Raw genomic sequence first — 26,624 nt, forward strand, 5'->3', positions numbered from 1 at the left:
CAGTCATCATTAATGAATAAACACATTTATCTGAATGACATAAATAATTCATCTTCACTGTATTCTTGTAAACAAACTGCTTTGATAAACAAGCCTGCATAAACAAACGTTTGTTGGTGTTTTCCGCATCAATAAGGCGTCTGAAGTCGGCCTGAGTTTTGCTGCTGCTTGTTGTGTTAGAGGTAGAAGGCGGGGCCAGGTGTGTCGGCGCGGCCAGGTGTGTCGGCGCGGCCAGGTGAGGCGTCAGAGCTGAGCGTCCGGACCGTCCAGGCTGCAGCTCCAGTTCCAGTCGTCTGGGTAAGAAGAGTTAAGGATGCAGCCATTCTCCATCTGTGGAACGAAGACATGAAAGGAAGCGCAGTCACTTTAAGATTCTTTTATTTAGTTATTTATGCTGTCATTAGGTAGAGAAATTAGTCGTTGGTCACAGGTTTTGTTTTTTTGTTTCAAGTTAAAGAACTAATCGCTTAACTTAAAGTGTAAAGCAGCTGAAAAATAGGCTGAATTTGCACAATCTGCTGGTAAATAACTGAAAATATTAAGTGAAATGCACAGAGGTATGTTATGGGCAAACTGAACTGTGGGAATTTTAGCTACAATTTTTAATTTTAATAGTTTGTTTCTTTCTGTTGCTGTTCTGAATCAAGGAAGATAATGCAGGAATTAATGATGTGAGTTTGTTAAAAACATTATTTTGAAATTATTGGTTTCCTGAAAACCAGAAGCTGAATTTACGAGGTCATTCTAAAAAATGTCAGTAAATAAACTAAAAAATGTTAGTAGATTAGAAAGTATATATGTGTGATATGCAGATATACACACAGAAGTGACTGTATGTCTGTTTATGGGCAAACTGAACTTTGTGGGAATTTTATTTACATTCTAGCTCTTTGATTTAATTATATTTGATTGTTTTTATCGTTGTTTTTCTGAATCAAGGAAATAATAGGTATAAATTATGTCTGTTTGCTTAGTGAGTTGTCTGATTTAGATTTTTGGTTTAAGTTGTATAAAAAAAGTAAAAATTAGTAAAAAGAAAAAAAAAATGTATGTTATGAAATGCTACGTTTCCTTCTTAAAAATGCTGCATCAGCTTGTAAATAACCTGATAATATTCAGCCAAGTGTGTAAATTGCGGACATACAAACATAGAACTCTGAAATACTTCAATGTTCACAGCTTTAGATACGCATCATCCACTGAGTAGACGTGGATTCACAGACCTCTCGCCGTTTGGATACATTTCCTACAGTATCACTGTCTTCCATGTATTGTAATGAGAAATGCAGTGCATTTTTTTTGGATGATACAACAAAAACCTTTAAAAAAAACAATTAATTTTAAAATGCATTGTTTATTTTATGTCTAAAAAGGTAGACATAACTATCCAAGGATTAGATGTGCTTAAGAAGATATATATGCAGATATCTTAAAAGAACGAACTCTAATAGAGTGACCATAATAGACATCCACAATAGAATTATGTCAGCAATCTAAATCCAATTTGTGCATTTTTGTCAATGGAAACACAGTTAGGATTAACAATAAAGATGGCAAAAAAAAAAAAAACAGTTGAATTGTAAACTAACTAATATACCGGTAGGGTGAATTCATTTGGTCCCCCTAAAGTGAACACGTTTATTTCTCCTGATAATCCAGAACAAATTTTCAGTCTGAATATTCTTTCCCTCATTGCTTTGCCCCGCCCCCATAATTCCTAACCAATGACTGAAGAGATCTTTAGTCATGATTTTGTTTCATTCAAAACAGAAAAGTCCGGTTGACGTCAGTCTGAATACGGACCAAACACAACGTTCAGGACTCGATCCGGACCAGTACTTTTCTAGTGTGAATACATCCTAATTTCTTCTTTTCTTTTAGAGTTCTGTAAATAAAAAATCTTCTCAGCCTCTCACCTTACTCCTATTGGGGTCCCAGTGGTCTCGCTCTGGGATAACTCCCATGATTGGACCCAACTCCTCTGGGTTTTGCTGACCCCCAAACCAAACTCCTCCTCTGACGGTGGAGTCTGGATGGCGTCCGTCCGGCGTCCTGTAATCTGCGTCCCAGTTCTCTCCGCAGCCCCACCGCTGGGCGGTTCCGGCCTCTGGCGTGCTGCTTTTCTGCTGATGGAGCTGGCGGTCTGTGTTCTGGTGCTGCGTCCCGTCGGCGTCCAGAACGCCGTGGTCCGTCCACGCTCCGCCGCAGGTGGTACGCCGCTGCCATGGATGCAGAGCCTCACCTGTCCGCGTGCACAGGTGCTGCTGCATCTGCTGCGACAGCTGCAGGACGGGGGCCCCGCCTGGCGGCCCCCGCCCCTCAGACGGGGCTTCTATGGAGTCGTGGATGTAGGACAGGATCTCCTCGTTGGTCAGCAGGTCGTCCAGCGCCGGAACGCGCTCAGGGTCCATCTCCACCTTGATCATGCGCTCGTCCAGGAGCAGCAGCTCCAGATCCTCGGCGCTCAGCCCCAGCCCCTCCAGAGCGCCGAACAGCTCGCCGTTTGAGCACGCCCCGTCTCCCACCTGGCCGTCCAGGCGGAGCGAATCCAGCGTCTCCAGCAGCGGGTCGAAGCAGCCGCTGAGGTCGGTGGCGGGGGACGACTCGGACACGGCCACTCCCGCGTAGAAGCTGCTGTGGGCGGAGCCTACGGGCTCCACGGACGGCTGGCAAACGTAAACGGACTCGTCCTGACTCATGAGCGCCCCCAGCAGGGACGCAGGGTTCACGCCGTTCCTAACCAGGCTGTCGCTGCGGCTCTTCTTTGACCTGCTGGCGTTTTTCTCCGGGGTGGGGTCTCTGAAGCCGGCCATGGGGTGGATGGACTCGTACAGCAGAGCCTCACCTGTAGCGTAGGTGAAGGGGAGGTGCATGGAGCGCTTGTGCAGGTATTCTCCTCCTTCTTCATCCCTAAAAAACAAAAAACATCATTTATAAAACTCTCAAGGAGACTCTGAAAAAGTTTTTAATGTGTTCTTGTGGCATTTTTCTGAAGATGGAGGACATTTATGTAGAAAATTAACTGCTTTTTCCAGGCTAAAAGTTGATCTGGAGAATATGATGCAGCAGCCAAATAACTCATAAGAAATAAGGAAAAAAGGAAGAAGAAATTGGTTCAGCAAAATTTGGGACCAAGGATTAACATTTTATTTAACATAATTTCCCAAATCAATTGGATTCCCTAAAGTCTGGATCGATTCAGATTGTTTATTTTTTTTCTTAGATAATTTCGATCCATTTAATTAAATTTAGTTTACACATGTATACACATTTGTTTAGAAATACATTAATAATCTACTATATGTTTTGAAGATATTTATATTAATCCGATACAGTTCACACACTGTAAAATGTATTATTGAAATAATGAGATTGTTAATAAACTGTTACATGGATTTTCAAACAGAGAAACTCCAACAATTGTTCTGCTTCTCCTGGAGGGCGTTTCAATTTGGCCACTAGGTGGCGATCACGCCATAGCATTACACCTTATTTAAGAAGAAGGAAGTATGAGCAAAAATTATGTTTTAGACTATAAATGGTTACTTTAAAAATGATTTCCTTAAAGGAGTTTGAAAAATGTATACCTGTGAGTTTATAAAGATGTTAATTTAGTCAGTAATGTAGGTTTAGTTTGACCGAGCGTTAGCATTAGCCGTCCTATGGGAAATCCCATTATACGATAGCATCAAGCTAGCGGTCTTTAGCTTTATGCATTAGAAGGATCTCTACTTTTATGCATTGACTATTGATTTATAAAGCTTAGATAGCTTGATGAAACTGTGTCCTAGAAAACAAGTTTTTTCATTTTGGCATTTTAAATCATAATTTAAAGATTTTGAAAACAGATCAAAAGATCTAGTAGCTTTTCTGAGGTTTACATGAAAGCGAGGCAGAAACGTACAGCAGAGGCCTCTGGGTAGCGATGATGTAATCGGGTTTGCCGTTCTTGTAGACCAGCCTGGCGTTGGACTGGACCCACTTCCAGCGGTTCTCCTTGGTAAGAAGCCGGAACACAGTCAGCCCGCTTTCTCCAGTCTTGATCACTGAAACCCAAACAGAAATGTTGTGTTACTGCATTCAGAGTCGCAGGTGTCGAGTTTCTACTTTCTGTTCTCATTCAGGTTCACTGCTGATGACTTGACTTCAGGTCTCAGTGTCTTTAGAGTTCATCACTGAAATGTTTTAGAGGAAACGTTCCTGTTGAAGCCTCCTGATGGGTTCAGTTTGTGCTACGCACAGCTGGAGGGGCGGAGCAACCCCTGAAAAGGTAAACGTGGAAAGTAAAGTGATGTGAATTCTTCAGAGTTTGAAGAATTAAAAAAAAAACAACAAAAAAATGGCTAACTTAAAAGCTGAATTCTGACTTAAAAGGAAAATAGCCAAAAATTAGACAAATAACTGAGGAACATTTTTAAAGATTGATGAAAGATTATTATGAAGAACATGCAAAATTAAATATAAATAACACAAAAACAAGGTATCTTAGTGCTTAAAACGGCTACTTTGGCTGAAATATGCTAAATAAAAGGTTGAAAAAAGAGCAGAACCGTTCTTATCAGAATTGTCTCAACATTTTCAGTCGAGTTTTTAATCTCTTAATTCTAGATTAGTTTGTTTAGTTCCCGACAGGAAACGGCGGATTCTCTTTACTGCCGGTACCGGGTTACATTCTGGCTGCAGACTGACACCAGTGAACCTCAGGTTTGACCTCTGTGTTTTCCTGTCTGGATCATCTCTGTCTCTCTGCTCACGCTGTGGATTTGTGAGACAGATCCTTTCCTCTGAAGCTCTGCTCAATCTGCTCCCTAATCCAGCAGGATTACGGCTGACAACGGCGTGACCTCTCTGATCACGGCGGACCGAACCTTTGACTTTACTGACAGCCAACTCATCTCCAGGACTCGAGAGCCGGGATTACACCAAACAACACACCAAATACACAAAACTTCCGTATTACTGTAATGTGATCAAGACAGTTCCTTTCAAAATATGTTTATTTATACTGTAATTGTACCTAAAGTTGACCTTTTTTACAGTTTTCTTTAACCGTACTCTTGATAATTTCTCATTTACTGTATAATTTTGCATTTTTAACATATATTTAGTGTTCAAACATAAAGATTTTTATCTGTGTTAAAGGTTTTTTTATGGGAATTAAGCATCTAGCATAAATAAAGATGAAGGCCTGAATTTATATTATTTTTAGCATTATTTAGCATTCGTCAATTTTTACACATTTCAAATGTTTAATTGTTCCTAAATATTAAAAATTGATGCTCCAATCATTTTTTATCTTTATTTTATATTTTATTTTAAAGCATTACCATTTTTTTTTTTTTTTTTTATGATTTTGTCATTTTTAGCCAAAATTTTAAAATATATTTTTTTAGGACATAGTTTCTGCAGAACGACAAGAGTTAATTAAAAATTCAGCTCTGAATTGTGGGCGGGACCTTTGGCACAGAGTAAGCCCGCCCCTATTTCCCGTCATCCATCTGTTTACACTCTCTCCCACTAGCTTACAGCCCCTCCAGTTTGGATCCAGATTCCGAAGAAATGGATTATGGATCTATTTCTCTGCAAACATGCATCAGAATGGAGCAGAGCAAGAAGCTTGTGGCCCCGCCCATCGCATTTTCTGTTCATTTATATTCACAATAATTTAAATAAATACTCAAAATATCTTAAACTATAAGAATTGTGCTATTATGTTAAAAACATCAGTTGGTCTTTTACTCATTATCTCTTAACTCTATCATTACATGTTGTAGTTTGATGTTATTTTTATATCATTTTGTGGCTTTTTAGCTGAACAGCTTTACAGCTGATTTCCCGAAAGTTGATTGTCGTGACATTTTTGTGTTTGTATTTATGTTCATTCTTACTTCTGACGTGATTCTCTGCACAGTGCAGCATATCTGCAGCATGGATGAACTGGTATCCGGATCCTCGAACCCTCAGCTCCGCCTCAGTGTAACCCAGAACAATCTTTCCCCTGAAAGACGAATCATTTTTATCAATGACATCATCATCTCCAAAACCTGGCACTGAGGGCAAAAGCTGTGAAAGAGTCGGTACTTTGCATCACAGGCGGTGGGAGTGAAGTCCAGCTTGTGTTTGGTTCTGAAGATCATGTTTTTGGTCCTGATCTCCAGAATAGATGGCGGCTGCAGGGGAGTGGCGATGGCGAACAGAGCGAGCTGCGGCAGGACTTTCCCTCCGTTTTCTGGCTGCCGGTTCTGTCCGTGCAGAAACTTGAGTCTGCCCTGGAGGTTCAGCGCCTGCAGTGGAACCGAGATCCTTCATCCAACCAAGACGGAAACTCATAACGGCTAACCAGAGTCATGTTTGAACCCATAGAAAACAATGTGGCCTTGGATAGACGGGTAGTTAAAAATATTAATATACAGTTTTTAGCTAATTTAGCATTTATTTATTTTAATGTTTCTTTAGTGAATTTCATTTTTTCTCGATATTAATTTGCTTTAGCGATTCATTTATTTAGCTATTTCCATCTGAAACAAACACTTCTTCCTCATTGAATGTTGGCGATATTCTCACCATTTTCAGCACAGTTTGTGTGTATGTGAAGCACTGAAGCACTTGAGGCTTCATTGTGTCAAAGTGCCCAATTTTATATATCTGGAGTATTTTTTAATAGTTATTTTCATAATTATGTTTTATTAATTCAGCTCTGAAATTTTTTTTTTTCAGGAAAATTTACATTCATTGTGTATTTATTAATGTTAGGCACTTAAAAATAATATTTTTTGTGTTTTGTTAATTTTGATTTTTTATCTGGGCATCTTTTTAATCTAATGTAGAATATTGAAAGTATTATTTGATTTTAATACAAAATTAATACTATTCAGTTTATTTTTTTTTAAAACATTAGCAGTTAAAATTATTTTACAAATGATTCAATTTTTTAAAAAAGCAGCATTTTTTTAATATTTACAGTGAACTTATGTAACTCTACTTTCAGGTGTTTTAATGTAAATCCTTTTACAAAGCTCCTTTTAAGACTTCTGAGAATTTAACCATCCAACTTTACATTATGTTTAAATGTTTTATGATTTAATTCAACACATTTTAACACATTTTGAAATTTATTTTTACTTTTTATGTGTTTCAAACTTTTTTTTAGTTGATTTATTTGGGATTTTGACCTTTAGCACCATCAACATTACTTAGAATTAACAGTACAGTTGTTTTTTAGCTGTCCTTAACATTTTTTTAATCCAATACAACATTTTGTCCAAAACTCCATTAAGGGATGAAAACAACGATGTGATCTTTGGTCAGTTTTGCATCCAGGCTGAGATTGTGGACCGTAAACCCACCATGAAGCCTGAAGAGTTGTCGAGGAGGCAGCGGAAGCGACACACGAAACTTCTCTCTAAGAAAGACGAGTTCTCTGGTGGAAGCTGCTCGGGTCTGTAGGAGACCAGAGCCGAGCCGCTGTCGGGCCCCGATTCTGTGGAACCAGTAAAACAGATTAAGGTCAAGATGGTAAAAATGGAAGAAAACATTGGAAATATTTATCATTTTCATGTACTTTGACTGCATTCATGTCGGGATGAGTGTAATCCGACTCCAAAATCATTTAAAAACCCAAACACAGATCTGGACCCGTTCCAGCTCGTAAACCCGAGTGAGGCTTACAGGGTCATGTGATCTGACCTGCACTGGTTTACAGCTTAAGGCTGTTGCAGCTTTGCATCTGTGTGACTGAGACTGCACTTTTACACGCACCGATTTAACTCTGGCTGACCTCCAGGTCAGCTGATCGACCGAAACACAAACAGACTCCACAGTCTGAAATGTCAGGAAATGCATGAGCTTCTACGAAAACGTAATCCCTGCTTTCTTAATCCTATATTCATTATCCACTCATGCGAGAAGAGGGAGAGCCACTACCTGGAGGGGAGTCCTGGGAAACTCCTGACTCGGCAGAGGGAGGAGGGTTCAGGGCCCAGTGCAGGTTCCTCCGGAGCTCCTGCTGGTCTTCAGAGTGGACCATGTCGTAGACGCTCTGATGCATGACATCCGTCTGAGGAGAAAGAACGAGACCGGGTCACACAGGAGGAACCGGTCCAAATAACCTCACAGTGATCGAGCTGAACCGCCTTCAACATCCAGTTAATGATGCCAAAGCAGAACCAATCAGTACGTCCATGGTCGAACCTCAAGTCGACCTCAGTCAGGGCAGCCAGGACCTGTAGGAGATCAGGTTTGAGGACCACAGGGTTTGATTGGAGCGGTGGCCGTCGTTATACAGTTGCCGGACCGGTCCGCGGTGGTGAAGAGAGAGCTGAGCCAGAAAGCAAGGCTCTCAATTTACTGGTCGATCTTCGTTCCAATTCTCACCTATGGTCATAAGGGGAAGACCCAGGACACGCTGGAGAGACTATGTCTCTCGGCTGACCTGGAAACGCCTCGGGGTCTCCCCAGAGGAGCTGGAGGAAGTGACCGGGGAGAGGGAAATCTGGGCATCTTTGCTTAGACTGCTGCCTCTGGGACCCGGTCTGGATGAGCGGAAGAAGAGGGATGGTTGGATGATGTCCTCTCTGCTCTTTGCAGACGATGTTGTCCTGTTGGCTTCATGGAGCCAGGACATCCAGCATGCATTGGGGTGGTTTCGGTGTGAAGCGGCTGGGATGAGGATCAGAACCGCTAAGGCCATGGTTCTGGACCGGAGAAAGGTAGTTTGTCCTCTCTCTGTGGGTGGAGGAGTTTGAATAACTTGGGGTCTTGTTTACGAGCGAGGGATGATCGGAACGTGAGACAGATTAGACTGGCATTTGCCGCTATGCGGTTGCTGAACTGGTCCGTTGTGGTGAAAAGAGAGATGAGCCAGGAAGCAAAGCTCTCAATTTACTGGTCGATCTTCATGCTCACCTATGGTCATGAGCTCTGGGTCATGACCGAAAGAGCGAGATCCCGACTACAAGCGGCTGAAATGAGTTTCCTCCGGAGGGTGGCTGGACACTCCCTTAGAGATAAAGAGAGAAGCCCGATCACCTGGAGAGAGCTCGGAGTAGAGCCGCTTCTCCTCCACATTAAGAGGAGCCAGCTGACGTGGCTTGGGCATCTGGTCCGGATGAGTCCTGGACGCCTCCCTAGGGGAAGACTCAAGACACGCTGGAGAGACTATGTCTCTCATTTAACCTGGGAACGCCTCAAGGTCCCTCCAGAGGAGCTGGAGAGAGTGGCCGGGGAGAGGAAAGTCTGGGCATCTTTGCTTAGACTGCTGCCCCCCCTACTTGGCTCCACATGAGTGGAAGAAGATGGATTGAAGATGAAGAAGATGGATGGATGGGTTTGGACCAATCACCGTAGAGAACACACTCTGTGAGTTTGTCATCACCCTTAGAAAATAGTTTAATTCTGGCTCTAATCAAATCATGTCATTTTAGTTGCCAATTTTTTGCAATATGGAAGCCGCCATGTTGGAACTGGACAACATTAGTGGCAGCGATTGATCCGAGTCAAGGTTTCTATAGCAACTACTCTCACCAATCAGGAGTGAGCTTGTTGGAGGACAACACCAATGAAATGTTTATCAAATGGACATGGGGGGCCAGCAGGCTCCACCTACTTTTATCGAGGCATCTGATTGGTCAGTTTGTAACTTGAACAACAGAAAAAAAATAAATGTTAAAAAATGTATCAGAGCAAAAATGGCTTTTCTGACCAGTATTATAACCGAGTATTAGCTGTTTATTTCTCTATTGAAGTCAATGAGATTTTGGCTTCTTGAGGTGATGCTATGAGTTACATCGCCTGCCAGGCGCAGCAGGAGCGTCATGCCCGGGTGAAACTTCACTTATTGGGCCGTGCTGCTTTGAGTCCGACTCTGCAGGACGTCGCCTGCTTGTCCACAAAAGGGCAAGCTATAAATAGAAGTCTCATCGTAGACGTCTAAGAGAAGAATGCTGCACCCGATGGAAGTGATCCCACCACGAGCAGCACGCAAACCATCCATCAGAACACCAGGTTTCCAGGTGAGCTGATTACCTTTATCTTCTTGTTCATGTTCAGGCTTTGTCCAAGTTCCCTCAATATTTAGAGCACTACTTATGGCGGTCACCATTTTTTGGGGTGTTTGAATCTACCTGATGGAAGCCGAGGTAATCCTGGATGGTGTGTGACGTGTAGAAGATGGTTCCGCCGGCGGTGACGACCAGAACAAATCCATTCAGAGCCTGTTTGGTAAACACAAACAAATGCTTTTAAATTAATTAAAAATCTGGTTTAGAGTGCAAGTGTAGCACATTAGCTTTACTAGTAGATGAATTTAGATTTTCTTTTAAAGTACTAATTTGTTAATACAGAATTTAAGATTTTTTTTAATTTTATTTTGTATTTATTTTTAATGTCATATTAACAGCATTTAGTTCATTGTTTGGAGAAAAAAGCAATATTTAATGTAGAAATTCTGTATTGCTCATACATTTTAAAACAACGAAATCCATTTTTTATATTTATAGTGACGAACTCGATTCAAAATACCCTAAAATGCCCTTGATGTCCTGGCTGCGTGTGGGAGGAGCAACCGCCCAATTTTTTTGGACGTCCTTCGTTGCCACATTAAGGAAAACATGGAGGATGTTGAGCGAGTTTATATGTTTTGGAGAGCTCTACAGAGGCGCCGACGAGGTTCACCAGATCTCTTCAGAGCCTCTCCCGGTGCGTGTTCTTCACTCCTGCCAGCTGTTCCTGGTGACTCCAGAGGGTTAAAAAAATAGATGGAGGTTTCGGACAAAATTCTCGCATTGAGCCGCCATATTGGATTTGTTTTCTACTCGCTGATCGAGTCACCAAAACGTCATACGCCCAAAACGGAGTCCCTTATTGGTTGAGTCATGATGTGTCTCACCACAAGCCCTTAACATTGAAATCGTGTCGTGTGAACCCAGCTCAATACTTCAAGTGAATTTCCATTTAATAATAATAATAATAATTATATTTTTTATTTTAACAGCATTTCAAACCACCCAAAAAATTGTGTTTAGAGCATCTGTACTCCATACTTCAGATATAATAATAATAATAGTAATAATAATAAAATAATAATAAATACTGAGGCGCTCTGATTTATTCTTGTTAAAACATTTTTTTTTTGATGAAATAGTATAAGTGTGTGAAGTCAAACAGGGATGAGCAGCACGCCAGGAGAAGACGAGGAGTCCGTCCGTCTGTGAAGTGGAGCGCGCTCCTGGTTCCTCCTCGGAGGAGCAGCTGCTGAGTTTCCAGCTGATTGAACAAACGCGTTCCCAAACTGCACCGTCCTCTTAAAACCATCTCCATCCGGTCCTGTGGGGGGGGCTGCCGGCGGCGTGTTGTTCTTTTAGGTAATTCACCGGTGGGTCACTGCAGTTAGCGACAGCACTTTACTGCACAGTAAACATAAACAAACGAAGGACTGGGGGGCAAATGGCGCTCTTTGCGGCGGTGTGACGTGAGGCGGGAAATATGAGGCCATTTGGTCCTCTGGTGCACTCGTTGACCTCTGGTTCTGAGCGGAAGAACCATCGGGTTTGGGCTTAAATTCACTGGGTCAAAGGTCAGCTTCCAGGTTTACTTTCTCCAAAGTTCACGACTCTCGTGGAGACAGATTCACTTTCTTTTATCAGACATGTGAGGAATGTCTGATAAAACTGAACCCCCCAGTAAAGGAGGGGGCTGCTCCTCTCCTGGAATTCCTGAGTGATCCACATTAGAAGGAACTGGACTGGAAAATCGACTGCAGAAAACTCCAAAAAGATCTGGCAGCCAGTGAGCATGCTCTGTTTGAGCCGCACGGGGGGGGAAACAGGATGAGGAAGCTTTTACTTTGAAGGGGAAGAACAGGAGAACACGCCCACTGAGCTCGGGACAGAAATATTAGTTATTTTTTGTGAGTTTTTCCAACTCGGAATTAAAATGACTTAATTCCTAAGAGAAATGGACAATATAAAACACTTCAACCTCAAAAAGTAGAATTTTCTTGGCCCCTTTAAATCATTTTGTAGCTCTTAAAATATTTTTAGTAGATTTTACAAGCATTTATAAGCTTTTTAAACTATCCTAAAAGCTCAGCAGGTTTTGCAACTTCCAGTAGGTGCCCTTTAAAATAAATAAGGACTCGACTAGCCGTTCTCAGGAATCATGGGTAATAGCTTGGTCTCTCTCATTTGATTTTTAAATGGCTTTTTTCACTTTAACAGCTTTTGAAATCTATTTTTAAACAGTTAGTTATTTTTAAAGCATTTAGAATTATTTATTTTAAATACTTTTTTTTAGCTTTTTATAGCTATTAGATTTGGGGGATTGATCCAAAATATCGATATAATCTGACTTGAGTTGGTATCGGATTGATACCGTTCCACAGATATCGATATTTAGCTTTTAAAAGATTTGTAAAGCTTTTCTGTGTTTTCTATAATCTTTGGAGTTTCAGTGACTTCACAACTTTTAAAGCTTTTAGTAGAAGAAACAGACACAACAGAGGAATCATGGGTAATCACTTGGTCTCATTGATTTCCGATGGGAATTTTTTTTCAGGAAAAAAATTCACAATAAATAAACAATACAAGCTTTTGGTACCAAAATTAATTGCACAATCGCATGGGATTGGCAGGAAAACATACGCTGAATGCTTTCAGCAATCAAACGATGACAAAACACTCAGGAAGTGGAAATAATCTGCTCCTCAGACTGACCTGCAGCAGCAGTTCTCCTTCAGGGATCTTCTGCTTCCACGCTCCTTTGGTAGATTCATGGTTTCCTTCAGAATCTCTGTTGGGATTGTTCAACGCAGCTGTGGAGACACAAACACAAAGAAGATTCAGTATCTTTTTCAAGAAATGGGGTTCAGTTCTTCACTTTCAATTAAAGCTGCAGCATCATCCACCAACCAATCCCTGAAATCACCTTCGACATAGAAATCTGTCAATATTTAAATGTGTTTTCATGTAAACTTTATTTAAAAGTAAGCCCAGCTTTATCTGTATCAACACGGCAGCTTTATCGACATTTAGAAGAAGATGAACTTCAGGTTTACCGTATTCTTCGAACTACAAATCACACCAAAGTGTAAGTTGGACTTTTAGAAGAAAAGTGCGACATTTCAGAACAAATCCGCCAAGCCCAACATAGTTTATTAAACAAAAATAAAGAAGTTTAAGAGGAAAAGAATCAGATTCTCCTCCATGTTTGTGTTGGGCGACAATCCTTCTACCACTCTCATTAACAAATACTTATACTCGGATGCAGCGCCCTCTAGCGGTTGGAGGAAACGACTCCTAAAGGACAACAGGTATTCACTGGCAAGATAACAAATATTTGGTTCTATTTATGTCAAAAACACACAAATAAGTCACTCCTGAGTATAAGACACACTCCTGGATAAACTACGAAAAAAATCTGGGACTCCGGAAAATATTGTAGATTTTTTTCAAAATGCAAAAGGAGAATGTTGGAAAGAAAAAGGAACAATCTTCAGACATTTTTCTGGATATTACACCTTAAATTAAGGTGGCGTTATTCGTTTAACTGTTTGTTTTGGGGGTTTTTGTACATAAATTTGTGGAACTTTGTCACCTATTTTTTTGGCAGCTCTTTTGACACCAGCATCACAAAGGTAACGTCATGAAACAGGTGGAGTTTTTGAAAAATGTCTTTAGATGACGTTTTGAGATCTGGACAGAGACGTTTCCTCGTCAACATTAACTCTCGGTCGTGATCTGCCGTAACTGATTTGGAGGCTGAGGTCAGGTGATGAGCTGAGAAAGAGCGCGGCGATCGCTGGTCATTAGTCTCTGATCCGTGCCGGCTCGCTGCGCCTCGACCCGTGAACACCTCCGACCCTAAAGGTGACACCCAACCTGATTGGACGATGATTCTGGGTCACGTCTTTTGTTTCCTGCTCCGAAGGGTTAATGAAGACTCCATGTGAGAGTCGGGGCGGTGCTGAGGGGGGTGTCAGAGCAGAAACAAAGAAGCGACGCCGGCGTTCTGCTTCATTTCAGGATGTCAGGCGGAGCTCGGGTTTGGTTTAACGCCCCTGACCTTTGAGCCGAACAGTCTCCTTGGATCACATTGTGCTGAGACTCCGAACACAATGAAGGACGAGATTCAACTTTGTGGAGAAGACATGAAGTGTCATGGTGAGGAGGAGGTGGGGGGCGAGAGATGTGAGAAGTGTTGATCTATCAGATGTTGGTGATGAAAGATAAGAGATGATCAATCAAATGCTGAGTTAGTTATGGAAGTGTAGAGATAAAAGACCAGTAATACCTGTGATATCTCTTATCTACAACTTTCTTTAATCGCCAACCTAACATAGGATTGATCCTCTTTTATCTCTAATATAATTTCTTTTATCTACACTTTTTTCACCAAATTAAAATTTGATTGATCATCTCTTATCTCATATCTTTTATCACAGGTTCATCATTGATTGGTCATCTACTATGTCTCATCTTTTATTTCTTATCTATACTTTTGTCACCAACTTAAGACGGAGTATTAGGTATTAGGGCCACCAAAAAAAAGTAATATTACGAGTTTTTTCTCGTGAATTTGAGTTTTAATCTTGTAAATTTACAAGTTTTTTCTCGTACATTTATTAAACTGGAAGTCCATCGAATGAACGCCGTGCACTGAAGCAGACCGACCAAACTGTGAAAAGCGTCTTGGATTTCAACAGGTAAACTGAATGTTAAAACGTTACAGATGTTTGGAAGCTTCTTTGTTTAATTTATAGTTTATTAATGTTTTATTCGTTGATAGACGGCTTGCAGGATCTCTACAGAAGAAGCAGCTGTTCTCTTACAGTCATATCTTCCTCCGCGACAGACCAGATCTCCTCCGACTCTGTGATGTTTCCGTCTGAAGAGGACTAGTTTTTAGAATTTTCAAGGTTTTTGTGCTAACGTAACTGAGTATTGTCATTCCTCGTTGTTGTTTTGTGTTGAAACGGGACGTTTCATTTGGAGAAGGAGGCGTCTGGAGCTCTGATTATGTTCTTCTTTGGTTTCTGCGCATGACAGAGACGTGGCGTAAGGTGGTGAAAGGGCTTCTGGGTATGAGAATGAAAGAGAGATAAAAAAGTGGCGGTCCTGTGTGTCCCTAATCACGATATAGTGCGTTTGGCATTTTTAGTCTAATAATTCCACAATCGAGTGCACTGGAAATTTCCCAGAAGTCTTTACGAAAAACTAGCGTACATCGATGGTTACTAGATTAGTGGATATAGACCACAATGCATTGCGGTCGAACAATTTCAAACAGAAAAACGTGTTTAAATGTAATATTTGAATAAACCAACCACATTTTCACCATCAGAACACAGTGGACTCATAAATAAACACCATGAAATGTTCATTTTGATTCGTTTTTCCCTTCGTGAAATCGATGTGGACATATCCGGGTTTTAGAAAAACTAAAGAAAAGTAGTGAGAATCGTGTCCAATTACCTTTAAAATCCACGACACTATATAGTTTTTTAGTAGTCAGGGGTTGGAGGAAATTCGGACAAAGGCTCTGATCTCTTTATTTTACATATGAAACTCTGAATTACCGACACGAACCCGGAAATAATGTTATTTTGAACGTCAAAAGGTTTCGAATTTCTTTGTTTTAAACAGCGATTTAGAAATAAATCTTCACAAAATATTCCACGTCTTTCATCCTCGAGCACGGCTATGATAAACGGACAACTTTGGTCCTTTTCTCATTAATTCAAGACTTTTAATCTCGTAAATTTACGAGATTAAAAGTCATAAATTTAGCCTATGACTTTTAAGCCATATACGACTTTATTCTCCTAATTTAGCAGTTACAACTTTTTTTTACGAGATTTAAAGTCGTAATTTTCTGTACAAAGTGGCCCTAATCCTTTTTACACACTTAACATTTCTTAGATCTTTTATCTCATCTCTGTTTTATCTACACTTTTATCATCAAATTAAAAGTTTATTATCTCATATCTATATTTTCATCACTAACTTAACATTTGATTTTTCATTTTTTGGGTCCTTGTTTGTCAAAGTTAGAATTGTTTTCTTATACTAATTTTAGCTTGTTCAGATTGGGTGGGATTTTTTTGTAAAAATGTAACGTTTTAAGCACCTGTTTCTTTTCTCCTAAGTGGAATGGCGAGCGTCACCAGCTGGAAGCTAAATGTTTCCTGGTTTTAACGTCTGAGGTTTCACGTTTTTTAATGCAGCTGAATGCGAGCGGCGGTGGCTCCAGATTCTTTAGGGGTGTGGTTACATTAAAGTTTATCTAATGAATCCAGAAAAGGACAAAGTGAGCTGAAGTGAGCTGGATCGGGTGGTGGGAGGTGGAGAGGTCACGCGTAGGGTGACCTGTCACTTCAGCGCTTTTTCTGGAGTTTCTACCTTCATCACCACGCGTGGGAAAGCCAAGCTGTTCTCTTTAATTCACTGGAAAAGCCTCTGGCTCCTACAACACAAGTACATGAAAACTGCAAGGATGTGAATTTTTCATGACGCGCTTCTGTGCGCACTGAAGCCGGATAACAAGATCTGCTCTTTGTCCTCCTCTAGCCATCCATGAGGCTTAGTGTTGGCCCACTTTCTGCAGCTTCATTAGCGCTGCGTACCTGGAGTTTGTGATGCAGAACTAAAACCAAAAGGAAATGGGGGGGGGGGGGTCGCACCAGGCAAAGTTTACAGTCTGCCTGTAATTCTGTCTTTAAACAGACGTCGGAACGTGTCGTACGTGAGCTGCAGACCTCTGATAGATTCACACAGCTCCCAATAAAAGAATAATTAAAATAATAATAAAAGGACTCTCTTGGACCAAGTCATGAATGGATAATGGATACCGAGCGTTTTATAGTTCATCGTCTGACGTTTTAACATGGGAGTCAACAGGAAGTTGCTCCCTTCTGCCCCCCGTGGTCACTTAAGGAACTGCAATAGTTTGTTCTTTTTAGTTAGATTCAAGTCTTGGAAAAGAAGGTAGACCGTAAGGATCCGCCTACACCACGAGAGTAAACCACACCCACCTTAAAAAAAACACTTTAGTTCTCCTTTAAACATTTCCTTTAATCAGAAAAGAAGAAGCCCCTCCCTGCTTGACCAGTGTGAGCACTATGGGTTCAAAGTCTGTTCAAGAATCCACGTTCTTGAATATGCGTCAAATGCCTCATATGAATTTTTTCTTTTACTTCCTATGTTTTTATAAGAAAATATTAATATAATAAAAAAACAAGCACATCATTTCACAGCATAAATGAATGATTTAAGCGCAGGAAATGTGTGCACATGAGCACGCACACTTGAAATTAATCCAGTTGGACCGACAGAAATGACTGTTGTGACACAGAACCGCACATCTGCTACAATGTGAAGCAGAGACGCCATGAAGATGGTTCACGTTCGCAGTGATCTACTTCTTCTCTGACGCTTTTCCCTCGTTTTACATGAAACACATCAGTGTCTGTTAGACAGGAACCAGCATCTCTAGAGCGGTCGTGTCCAAACAAAGCCTTCAGGCAAACTGACATTTGGAATTTAATTCGTCTTCTTGAGCTAATTTAACATTTAGAAGAAATGGATGTTACAGACTTTAAATCAGCAGTGTTAGCAGGATATGCAGGACGAGGATTTAAGCCTTTTCAGGACAAATGTTTATTTTCTTGTTTGATATTGTTGACTTTTTACACATCTGTACATTTGTATTAACATTTATTTTTACATGCAAAACCTTAAGTTTTGCTTTATTTTGGTACAGCTACATTTGTTTACAAGTATCCACGTATGTTTCAATCCGTCTTTTTCATCAGATTTTGCATTTAGTAATTGACCTTTAGGGTTGTTTCCAGTAATCTCTTATTCCTCTACCTGCTCCAGTGTTGACGTATTGCTAGAATGAACGAATTAAACTACCACTATTCTTGATTATGGATTGGATGGGAATCGGATGAGCCAAAATTGATTATGGTCTAAAAATGTACTTTTGAAACACCTTAAACTTTAACGGGTGCTTGAAAAGTTTTTTGATGGAGACGCATTCCTAAGATGCTTTATTTCCTTCTGTGTGAACATTTGAAGCTGAAGCTCCGCCCTCCCTCACAGCCCCGCCCATTCCTATATAAACCCGCCTCCAATTACTGGAAAAATAATATGGTCAGAATTGTATTGAAGAGAATACAAGTGACTTACATCTCCACTATGAAGCACCGAAATAAAGCATCTAAATACCCATTTCTTTACACTACCGCAGTATAGTACCGTATACATTAGTACTGTCAGTACTACAGACATATATACTGTGTTCGTTAGTGAAATTGGTACAAACACAGTACTGATAGGACTATATTCTGCACTAATGGTACCAACTTGCCATTAAGTTTTGTATCCATTCCTAGTCTTAGTTGCCTTGTTAGCTAATTTGCTAACTAGCTCTTATCTTTGTATGAAAATGTGAACACAGTAAAAGATAAAACACTAAATAAGTGCAAAGATTTTACTGTTCAGTTGACAATTTAGCATTTTTATTTTAGAAAGCATTAAGACATTTTGTTTCTAAAATCCTAGCTAGCTTAGACGTTAGCATAACAATTAGGATTCTTTTTAAGCTTTAAACAGTTTCTTCAGCTAGTTTGAGATTCAGCGTTTTTTCTAAAATATTTTTTACTTTAATTACATTATGTTATGTGAGCTTAATGTTCACAAAAAGTTCCAATTGATGTTTTGGTAATTAAGCTTTTATGTTAACAATATTTAGCAATTAACCATGGAGAACACAAGAACTATTTTCTTCTGGGCAGTTAAACTTTTTTCCTTGTTTTTTTCATTTTGGGTAACAGTCAATAAATATTAAATAAAATATAAAAAAAAAAAAAACTAAAATATAAAAATAATTAAATAAATAAATAATATTTGTTCTAAAAGCAGCAGTTTTGATTTTACTTATTTCAAACTGATTCCTCATAAAATTACATTCTTCCCGTTCATGTAGCATATTTAGCTGTTTTTACAATATATTCTGCATTTTGAGCTTTTAAGTCTCCAACTTTAATCTGTTTTTGGGTTTAATTTTGTGAAGCAAACTTCCCCACTTAAAAATAAGAGCAGCAGCAGTAAAGCAGATCAGCTTTGATCCACGGATCAGGATGAAGCAGACGATGGAGTTTTGTGTTCCTGCAGGCAGCAGCTCTTTGCTGAGACTCTGGAGACTCTTTGTTGCCATGGTTGTGTCATCCAGGATCTCGTCAAGTTCCTCCCAGGACCAATTCTCAATATGCAGAATTATCACGGCTCATCTCACGGCTCATCTCACAAGTGGAAGCAAAACTAAACACAAAACCTGGACGCTTTAGGCGTAAGAGACAAATGTTTAGCCTTAAAAATAAAAACCCTTCACTGCGGCTCATTCTGGAACGCTTGATTGGAGGAAAAGTGTTTGAGGCTCCGCAGCAAAGAAGAGATAAAAAAAACAAACAAAAAACAGATTTTTAACACGAAATATTCTGTTTTAAGCTTCTGACGAGGACACGTATTATTTGAAATCACCTTGAGGTTAACAGGAATCAAGTCTATCAAATCGTTTATAATTTTTCAGGTCTATTTCAGCTTTATTTATTTTATTTTTTAAGTTAATTAAGCCATATGAGTCAAGTTCAGATGGTGATTTCTGCTAAATTAACCATTTTAGCTTCACTTGTTTTTCTGTTTTTATTTCAGCTTCTTATGTCTGATCTTTTTATATAAAATTGTTTAATTTAATGTTTTTTTCTGCATTTTTAATATTCATTTTCTTAGCTTCAATAATATCTCTTACATTAAAACAGCTCAATATTTTTTATGTCTTTTTAGCATTAAATTTAACATTTTTAGTGGTTAATTTGTGGTTCCTGATTAGGGGTGACACCAGGCGGTAGCTTGGGGTTGCTATGGCAACTGCAAGTTTATGACAAAGCAACCCCAAATAAATAAAAAGCCTAAAAAATGCACTTCAGTATCTATTTTTTCTGACTTTAACAGTTAACACCGTTGAAAAAGGTAACTTATTGACTGGACAATAAATTTAAATCTGGTATTAATTAGCATCGCATAAATACGTGTTCCTGTTACTTTTGTAATTTTGAATAAAAACTAATTAGGTACTTATTATAGTCACTTAGCAGCTTCTAAGCTACTGCAGAGAAAATATATTTTTTAAGATAATTTGAAATGTAATAACATGATATTTTCAGATAAACGCCTAAGAATGAACTTTTCTTTTTGTCGACAGTGAAAGTGGAGGAATAACCTCTGACAGCCGATGGAGACCCTCCGTGTGGCTGCAGGAAACTCACCGCAGAAGAAGTTTTTGGCCCTCAGGTAGCTGACGCTCAGCCGGAGGATGGACAGCTTGTCCAGACTGGCGGTGACGTCTTCTGGAAACGGCAGCAGGCCGGCCAGGCGCTCCAGCTCGCCATTTAAGCGATCCCGGTGCCTTTTGGACGGGTTGGACTTGGCCCCTTCAGCTGGAGGCTGCTTCACACTGATGGTAACACCAAGAAAAAGGCCTTCAAATAACTGTTCATGATGTTACAGAAAGTCCTGATCAATCTTGGTTAAAACAGATTTGAACAAAGTTAATGCAGAAGCCAAAACCATATGAAGAAAATGAAGAAGAAACCAGAATAACAGTTTCATAATCATGATAGGATCATAGCAACCATAACATTTTTTGTATGTCTTGAGCTGATGAACACATTCACCAAGTTTCATTTCTTTATGACAAAGTCATTTTTCTCTCAGCCTTAGCAACCAGCGTACGATCTGGACACGCCCACATCCGTCACCCGGTGTCATAGAGTAGAACTGGAGGTCAGTCGTTTGGTTTGGTATCGTTCAGGTGTTTGTGTGTGAGAGTTCAAAGATCGTTTTTTTATTTGTCACTAAGAGAGTAGAACAGATTAATATAGAACCAAACTTTATAGAATAGAACAAGCTGAAATAGAACATGATAGAAAAGAACAGAAGAGAATTTGATCAAATTGAACAGATTAGAGCAAAATGGAGCAGAATAGAAAATAGAACACAGTAGAAAACACTAGAACAGAAATAATATAATAGAACAAATAGAAAGAAATAAAATAGAATAATAGAATAGAACAAATAGTGGAGCCGGTTATGTAAATATTTGTGCGTTGTGTGGCTGAATACTGAATGAACCTTAGGATCCATCTTTACAAATGGCCGCCATTTTTTTATTTTTTCGTTGCTAACGTGATTTTATTTTTGAGAACAGGATTCAACACAAAGGGGACGATTTGTTTGAAATATCAACTTGACTGGCTCTGCTAAACATAGAATAGGATATAATAGAATGGTTCATATTCAAAAACCTTAAAAGTTTTCTAAAAACAAAACGTTTTTTTTTCTAAAATGTCAAATATTAATTGAAGAAACCCTCTTGTGAAGGTCAAAAAGAAAACTTTTCTTTTTCATGGACTCATGAAAAAAATAATTCAATAAAGTTTTTTTTTTAAATGAATCTCAGATATTTCCAGTATTTTTACGCTGTTGGTAACATTAAATAAAGAGGAAAAATATTTTGATTTTTTTTAATTTGACAATTCACACAAACAGACAAACACACATACATACAATTCACAAACTTTTAACTTTTAGATTCAAGAAAATGTTTATGCTGTATTTTTGATTTTTTTTAAGAAGAACTGTTCACACAACAAAATCATAATTTATTCTGAGTTTCTAGATTTAATTATTAGAGATGTAAATTTAAAGTATAAATGATTTGATTTTGTGTCCGCTCTGGACTTAAATATAAATATATTTAACTGTTCATGGTGTAGATTTTGGAGATTATACTTTTAAATGTTTTTTTGCATCAATTAAAGCAAACTTTATCGTTCTTTCACTGATAAGTTGCAAACTTCAAAAATCAGAAAAGTTTAACTCAGTTAACTGTTTAATTTAATAAGTGATTAAATACTTTAGTTTGTTTTACTTTAGTCATATCTGAAGATGAATTCTTTAAATTAAAGGTTTGTTTTTGGTTTTTCTGCCATTTAAAACAACAAACAAAAAAGGTAAAAAAAAAAAAAAAAAAAAAAAAAACGTTTATTAAATAACCAAACTTTACAAATAATCCATTTAGAAAAAATTGGTTAAATCTAATTTCTTACAGTATTAGACTGCAAGTTTACATTTATATAATATTAATATGTTTATTTTTGGTGGAAGCTCTTAATCTTTCTCTGTTTATTTTTGAATAATTAAAAATGAAGATTTTATTTTATTGTTAAATATTTCAAGGATTTTTGTTCAAATTGTGAAATAAAACTAAATTCTTCAATTCAATGAGTTTGTTTATATTTTATTAGAAGATGAGGAGCCATTTAGAACATTTTAACGAAAATGTTTATTGAATTTTATTGTTAAAAATTTATTTTTTCGTTTGTTTTGGTTCATTTGGTGATTTTATTCGTTCTAAACAGACTTAAGCGTCACGCACGCGCCGTATATGTTAATTATTTTACATTTTATTTCACTGCTAAAAAATGATAGAAATAATAACTTAATGTTAGAATATTATTTAAATGTTTATTATTTTTTCATTTATTCGTTTTTAACATAAAGGTTGTAATAAACGGATGAAAACACCAACAAATCGCCTCTAGAATCTAAACTGAAGAATCAAATATTTAGGGTTTTTTTTCTGTTCTGGTTGGACGAAGGCCGCGCGCGCGGACCCGCACACATCCATCACGCGCCCGGAGTCCCGCATCTGTCTGTAAAACCCGCAAACGTCGCCATGAAAGCATCAGGACTCCCGCGTGCGGTTCCCGCGCTCTGCAGGTGGAAGGAGCCGCGTGCGCGGGTCAGACGGTCTCGCGGGGAACTCACGCTCTCTGGACGGGTTTCCTCCTCTTCCGTCCCGCGTACATGACTGCCTGACTGCTCCGCGGATAATCCCAGAGTCCGCTATAATCCCGCACGTGCGCAGCGCGCGCGCATCTTGCCCCCCCAAAAAAGCCAAAAAATAAAAAGAGGACTTAAGTCCGTCAGCCCCGCAGCGTTTGCGGGTTTCCCCGCAGAGAGCGGCTCTGGCGCAGCGGCCTCCGGAGGGTCAGCGGCTCCGCAGTCTGCGCCGCAAAGCGCCGCATCTCAGACTGACGCGCGAACGCGGCGCCTCCGCTCCAAACGCCGGACCAGTCTGGCGGCGGGGGCGCGCATGCCACAGGCGGGGACGCGCGACACCGTTTTTCAACGAGCGAAGGCGGTGCGCGTGACCAGGACAGGCCTGAAAACACAGACGACCCCTTTTTTCAAGCGCGCTCCCGGTGGAGACAGCCTGAGCACGCGCAGGAGAAGACTGCAGGATGTGGGTCAAAGGTCAGCAGGTGCTTCTACAAGACTCTCACCTGCAGGGGGGAGGAGTCAGCGGCTCACCAAAGCGGCATAAATTCATTCTTTGATTTTTTGAAACTTTAATTTTTTGCTATAGAAAAAATAAATAAAATGTAAAAAGCTGCAACTTTGGTTTTATGAACATTTTTATTTTCATTTCTTCTTTTGAAAAAATGCAAATAAATAATGAAAGCCTAAAATAAAAAATGTATATGATCACTAAACGGTTATATATAAATCTAAAATGGGATATTTTTTATCCATTTTCTCTAACGGTTTTATTAATTATTAGTTAGTTACTTGTCTCCGGTGATATTTCATTTTATTATTCTGTATTTTTCTGTTTTGTGGCTCTTCTACTGAGGAATTTGTTCTTTGTTTTTTTATTTTACAATTTTTTGGTTTCCTTTATTGTTTATCAATCTATTTATTTTTTAGTGGTTTTACTGGTTTTGAATAATTAGAAAGTTAAATTCTCAAGTCGTTCATCATTATTTATCTTTCACAGATGCCCTTCTCTCTTTTTTGTCTTTTGGCTAATTTAACATTGCAGACCATTTGTCATTGAGTATTTTTAGTAAATTATTTATCTGTAAAATTAAGGTTTGTTTGTTGCTTTACACTTATAATAATATTTAATAATATACTTTAATGATAATATATTTAGTTTTTATTAGACCTTTTCCTCCAGTTTGTTGTTTATTTTCTCCTTCAGTTTTTTTCTTTTTTTTTTTTTACTTTAATTTAATCTCCTAACATGAATTTTCTCTGTTTAAACATTTTGTTTTGGTTTCATTTCAGCTCCTTTTCTTTATTTTCATCTCATTTCAGTATTTTAGATTATGTATTTTAATCTTTTAATTGAGCGTTGTCACAATTATTCAGCATCTTTTCAGCTGTTTTTCTCCTTTTTTCAGTCTATTTATGTTTTTCTCTCAACAGATAAGCAAAGATTTTTTTTACCGTCAGGAAAATTAAAATATATATAAATATTTGACTCTTATTTTCCGATTCAGAACTTCTTCACGTTTAGATTCTGGGGTTAGAAGAGGTCATGACCTTTGCAGTGTGTGACCTACATTTACCCAAAGGGTAAAAACCACAGGAGGGGAAAAACGTTCTGCTACGTCTGCAGGTAAAAACAGATGAAAGTTGACAGAAGCTGTTTGGGAGGAAATGGTTGGACTAAACAGCAACTTCATTTAAAAGTTTTCTTATTTTTTAACGTTTTATGTTTTGCCTGAATAAAGTTTTCTAAAGGAGACGACAGAGGAAACATCCCAGCGGCTCAGGAGTCTTCAGGTCGGTTTTCTCTCAGAGGAAACGTTCTAAAGCAGAAGATTCGATCTAAATCTGGACCTGAAATCAGACGATAAACATCAAAGAATGAAACACGAGACAGAAAATAAAACGAGAACAGAACTGTTTTAAAATATAAACAGAAAAAACAAAAATATATGTATATATGACTCAAAAAGAGAGGGCACAAAACAAAAACAAAAAATGAAAAAATCTAAAAACGCAAAATCTTAAAAAAAAATACTAATATTAAAAAAGAACAATATCGTTACACAGAAATTATGTTTTATAAATTTCAAATAATTCAGTTTTTTTATGAAGAATTTAAACAAAAATATCTTTATTAGTTGACTTGTAATCAGTAACTGATCAACTAATTTTTTTCAACTTTATTTGACTGAAAGGGCGCCCTCTGGTGGTGGTTTTGGTGTAACCACACCCTCTCTTTCTCTGCCAGAGTTCATTTAAAACTTTATTAACTTTATTTTCAAAGCAGCTGCAGCTTAAACAGCAGCTTTGGATGAGGAAAAATGATTCAAACTTACCGACAGAGTTTAGGGTTTCAGGGAGAGAAACAGTAAAGAAAAGCATAAATAATGCTGTAAAAAATGATAGTCCATCCATCCATCTTCTTGACCGCTTCTTCCCTTTCGGGGTCACGGGGGTGCCGGAGCCTATTCCGGCTACTGAAGGGCGAAGGCGGGGTACACCCTGGACAGGTCGCCAGTCTGTCGCAGGGCCTCAATCACACACCCATGCACTCTAGGGACAATTTAGAGTCACCAATGAACCTATGAAGCATGTTTTTGGACGGTGGGAGGAAGCCGGAGTCCCCGGTGAAAACCCACGCATACACGGGGAGAACATGCAAACTCCACACAGAAAGGTCCCAGCCGGGAGTCGAACCGGGGCCTTCTCGCTGTGAGGCAAGAGCGCTAACCACTTGCGCCACCGTGCAGCCCAAAATGATAGTCAACATGTAGAATTTGCTCAAAAAAAGGTAAAAGTTAAAAAAAGTGAGAAAATGCAACAACAGGAAAATTAGAACATAGAAGTGACAAATTTAACAATTATTCATATTAAACTTTTGTTTTATTAATGTCAGTTGCCTAATATAATAATAATCTTGCAAAACAGCTAAAATAAAACAATTGAAAAGAAAATCAATTATGAAAATTACTAAGAGTTGAATTGTTCTATTAGTAAATTAAGATTAAAAAATTGAACGTGTCAATGATTTATAATGTAAACACAGTTCTTGTTTTTGTTATTTTTATTTTTAAATAAATGCATTTAATCGCTGCTTTTATTCATGAGTTCTGGATTGGAGAAGTGTCTGGCGTGTTTCCCGCCTTCATTCCAGCTGGTATTGAAGATGGACGAATGGATCTGCTCCAGAAACCAAAAAAAGTCCAAACCCTGTTTTTTCAAGCCCACAGTGGTCAGATGTTCAGGAGGAGAACCAGTAAAACTGCAGATAGTTTAGTTAAAATCGGCTCTGGAAGCTGCTGCTCGTCAGCTGGGATGTTTTCTCCCTGCAGCGGTTGTTTGTTTGTTTGTTTGTTTGTTTGTTTGTTTGATGACGGAGTCGTCACTGTGATGCTGAATCGGGAGAGCGGCCAGAATGTCATGTTTGCTTTTTTTTTCCTGACATTTTCCACTCGAGCGGCTCCGAGTCCCGCACTAACATCCTCTCATCGTCTGTGTGACGCAGAGCTGATGGGACGCAGCTTCAGCAGCTTCAGCATCATTCATGTGATCAAAGAGTCCATGACACGATGGAGGTCAAGCAGAAGAAGAAAACAGTCAACTGTCAATAATCTTTACTGGTTTATTTCAAGCAATGAAAAACTAATATACATTTCTGGAAATTCAAAGATGCATTAAACTTATTAAGGATAACAATTCTTGGGTTCATTGGCATTTCATTACTAT

The 26,624-nt window shown here is 38.9% G+C and overlaps 1 protein-coding gene across 1 annotated transcript; it reads right to left on the reverse strand.

The window, feature by feature from the left end:
• Positions 1 to 6: 6 nt before the first annotated feature.
• LOC112155248 (aryl hydrocarbon receptor) lies at positions 7 to 23,435 on the reverse strand. Its single transcript, XM_024286767.2, has 11 exons — positions 22,887 to 23,435; positions 20,324 to 20,511; positions 12,711 to 12,808; positions 10,122 to 10,211; positions 7,924 to 8,056; positions 7,347 to 7,480; positions 6,082 to 6,284; positions 5,889 to 5,998; positions 3,905 to 4,046; positions 1,917 to 2,910; positions 7 to 330 (listed from the first exon to the last, which is right to left on the reverse strand). Exons 1-11 carry the CDS (start codon positions 22,925 to 22,927, stop codon positions 244 to 246), a joined length of 2,220 nt encoding a protein of 739 aa, XP_024142535.1. The 5' UTR covers positions 22,928 to 23,435; the 3' UTR covers positions 7 to 243.
• Positions 23,436 to 26,624: the final 3,189 nt, after the last annotated feature.

Source organism: Oryzias melastigma, linkage group LG21 (genome assembly GCF_002922805.2).
Source record: "Oryzias melastigma strain HK-1 linkage group LG21, ASM292280v2, whole genome shotgun sequence".
Lineage (NCBI taxonomy): Eukaryota > Metazoa > Chordata > Actinopteri > Beloniformes > Adrianichthyidae > Oryzias > Oryzias melastigma.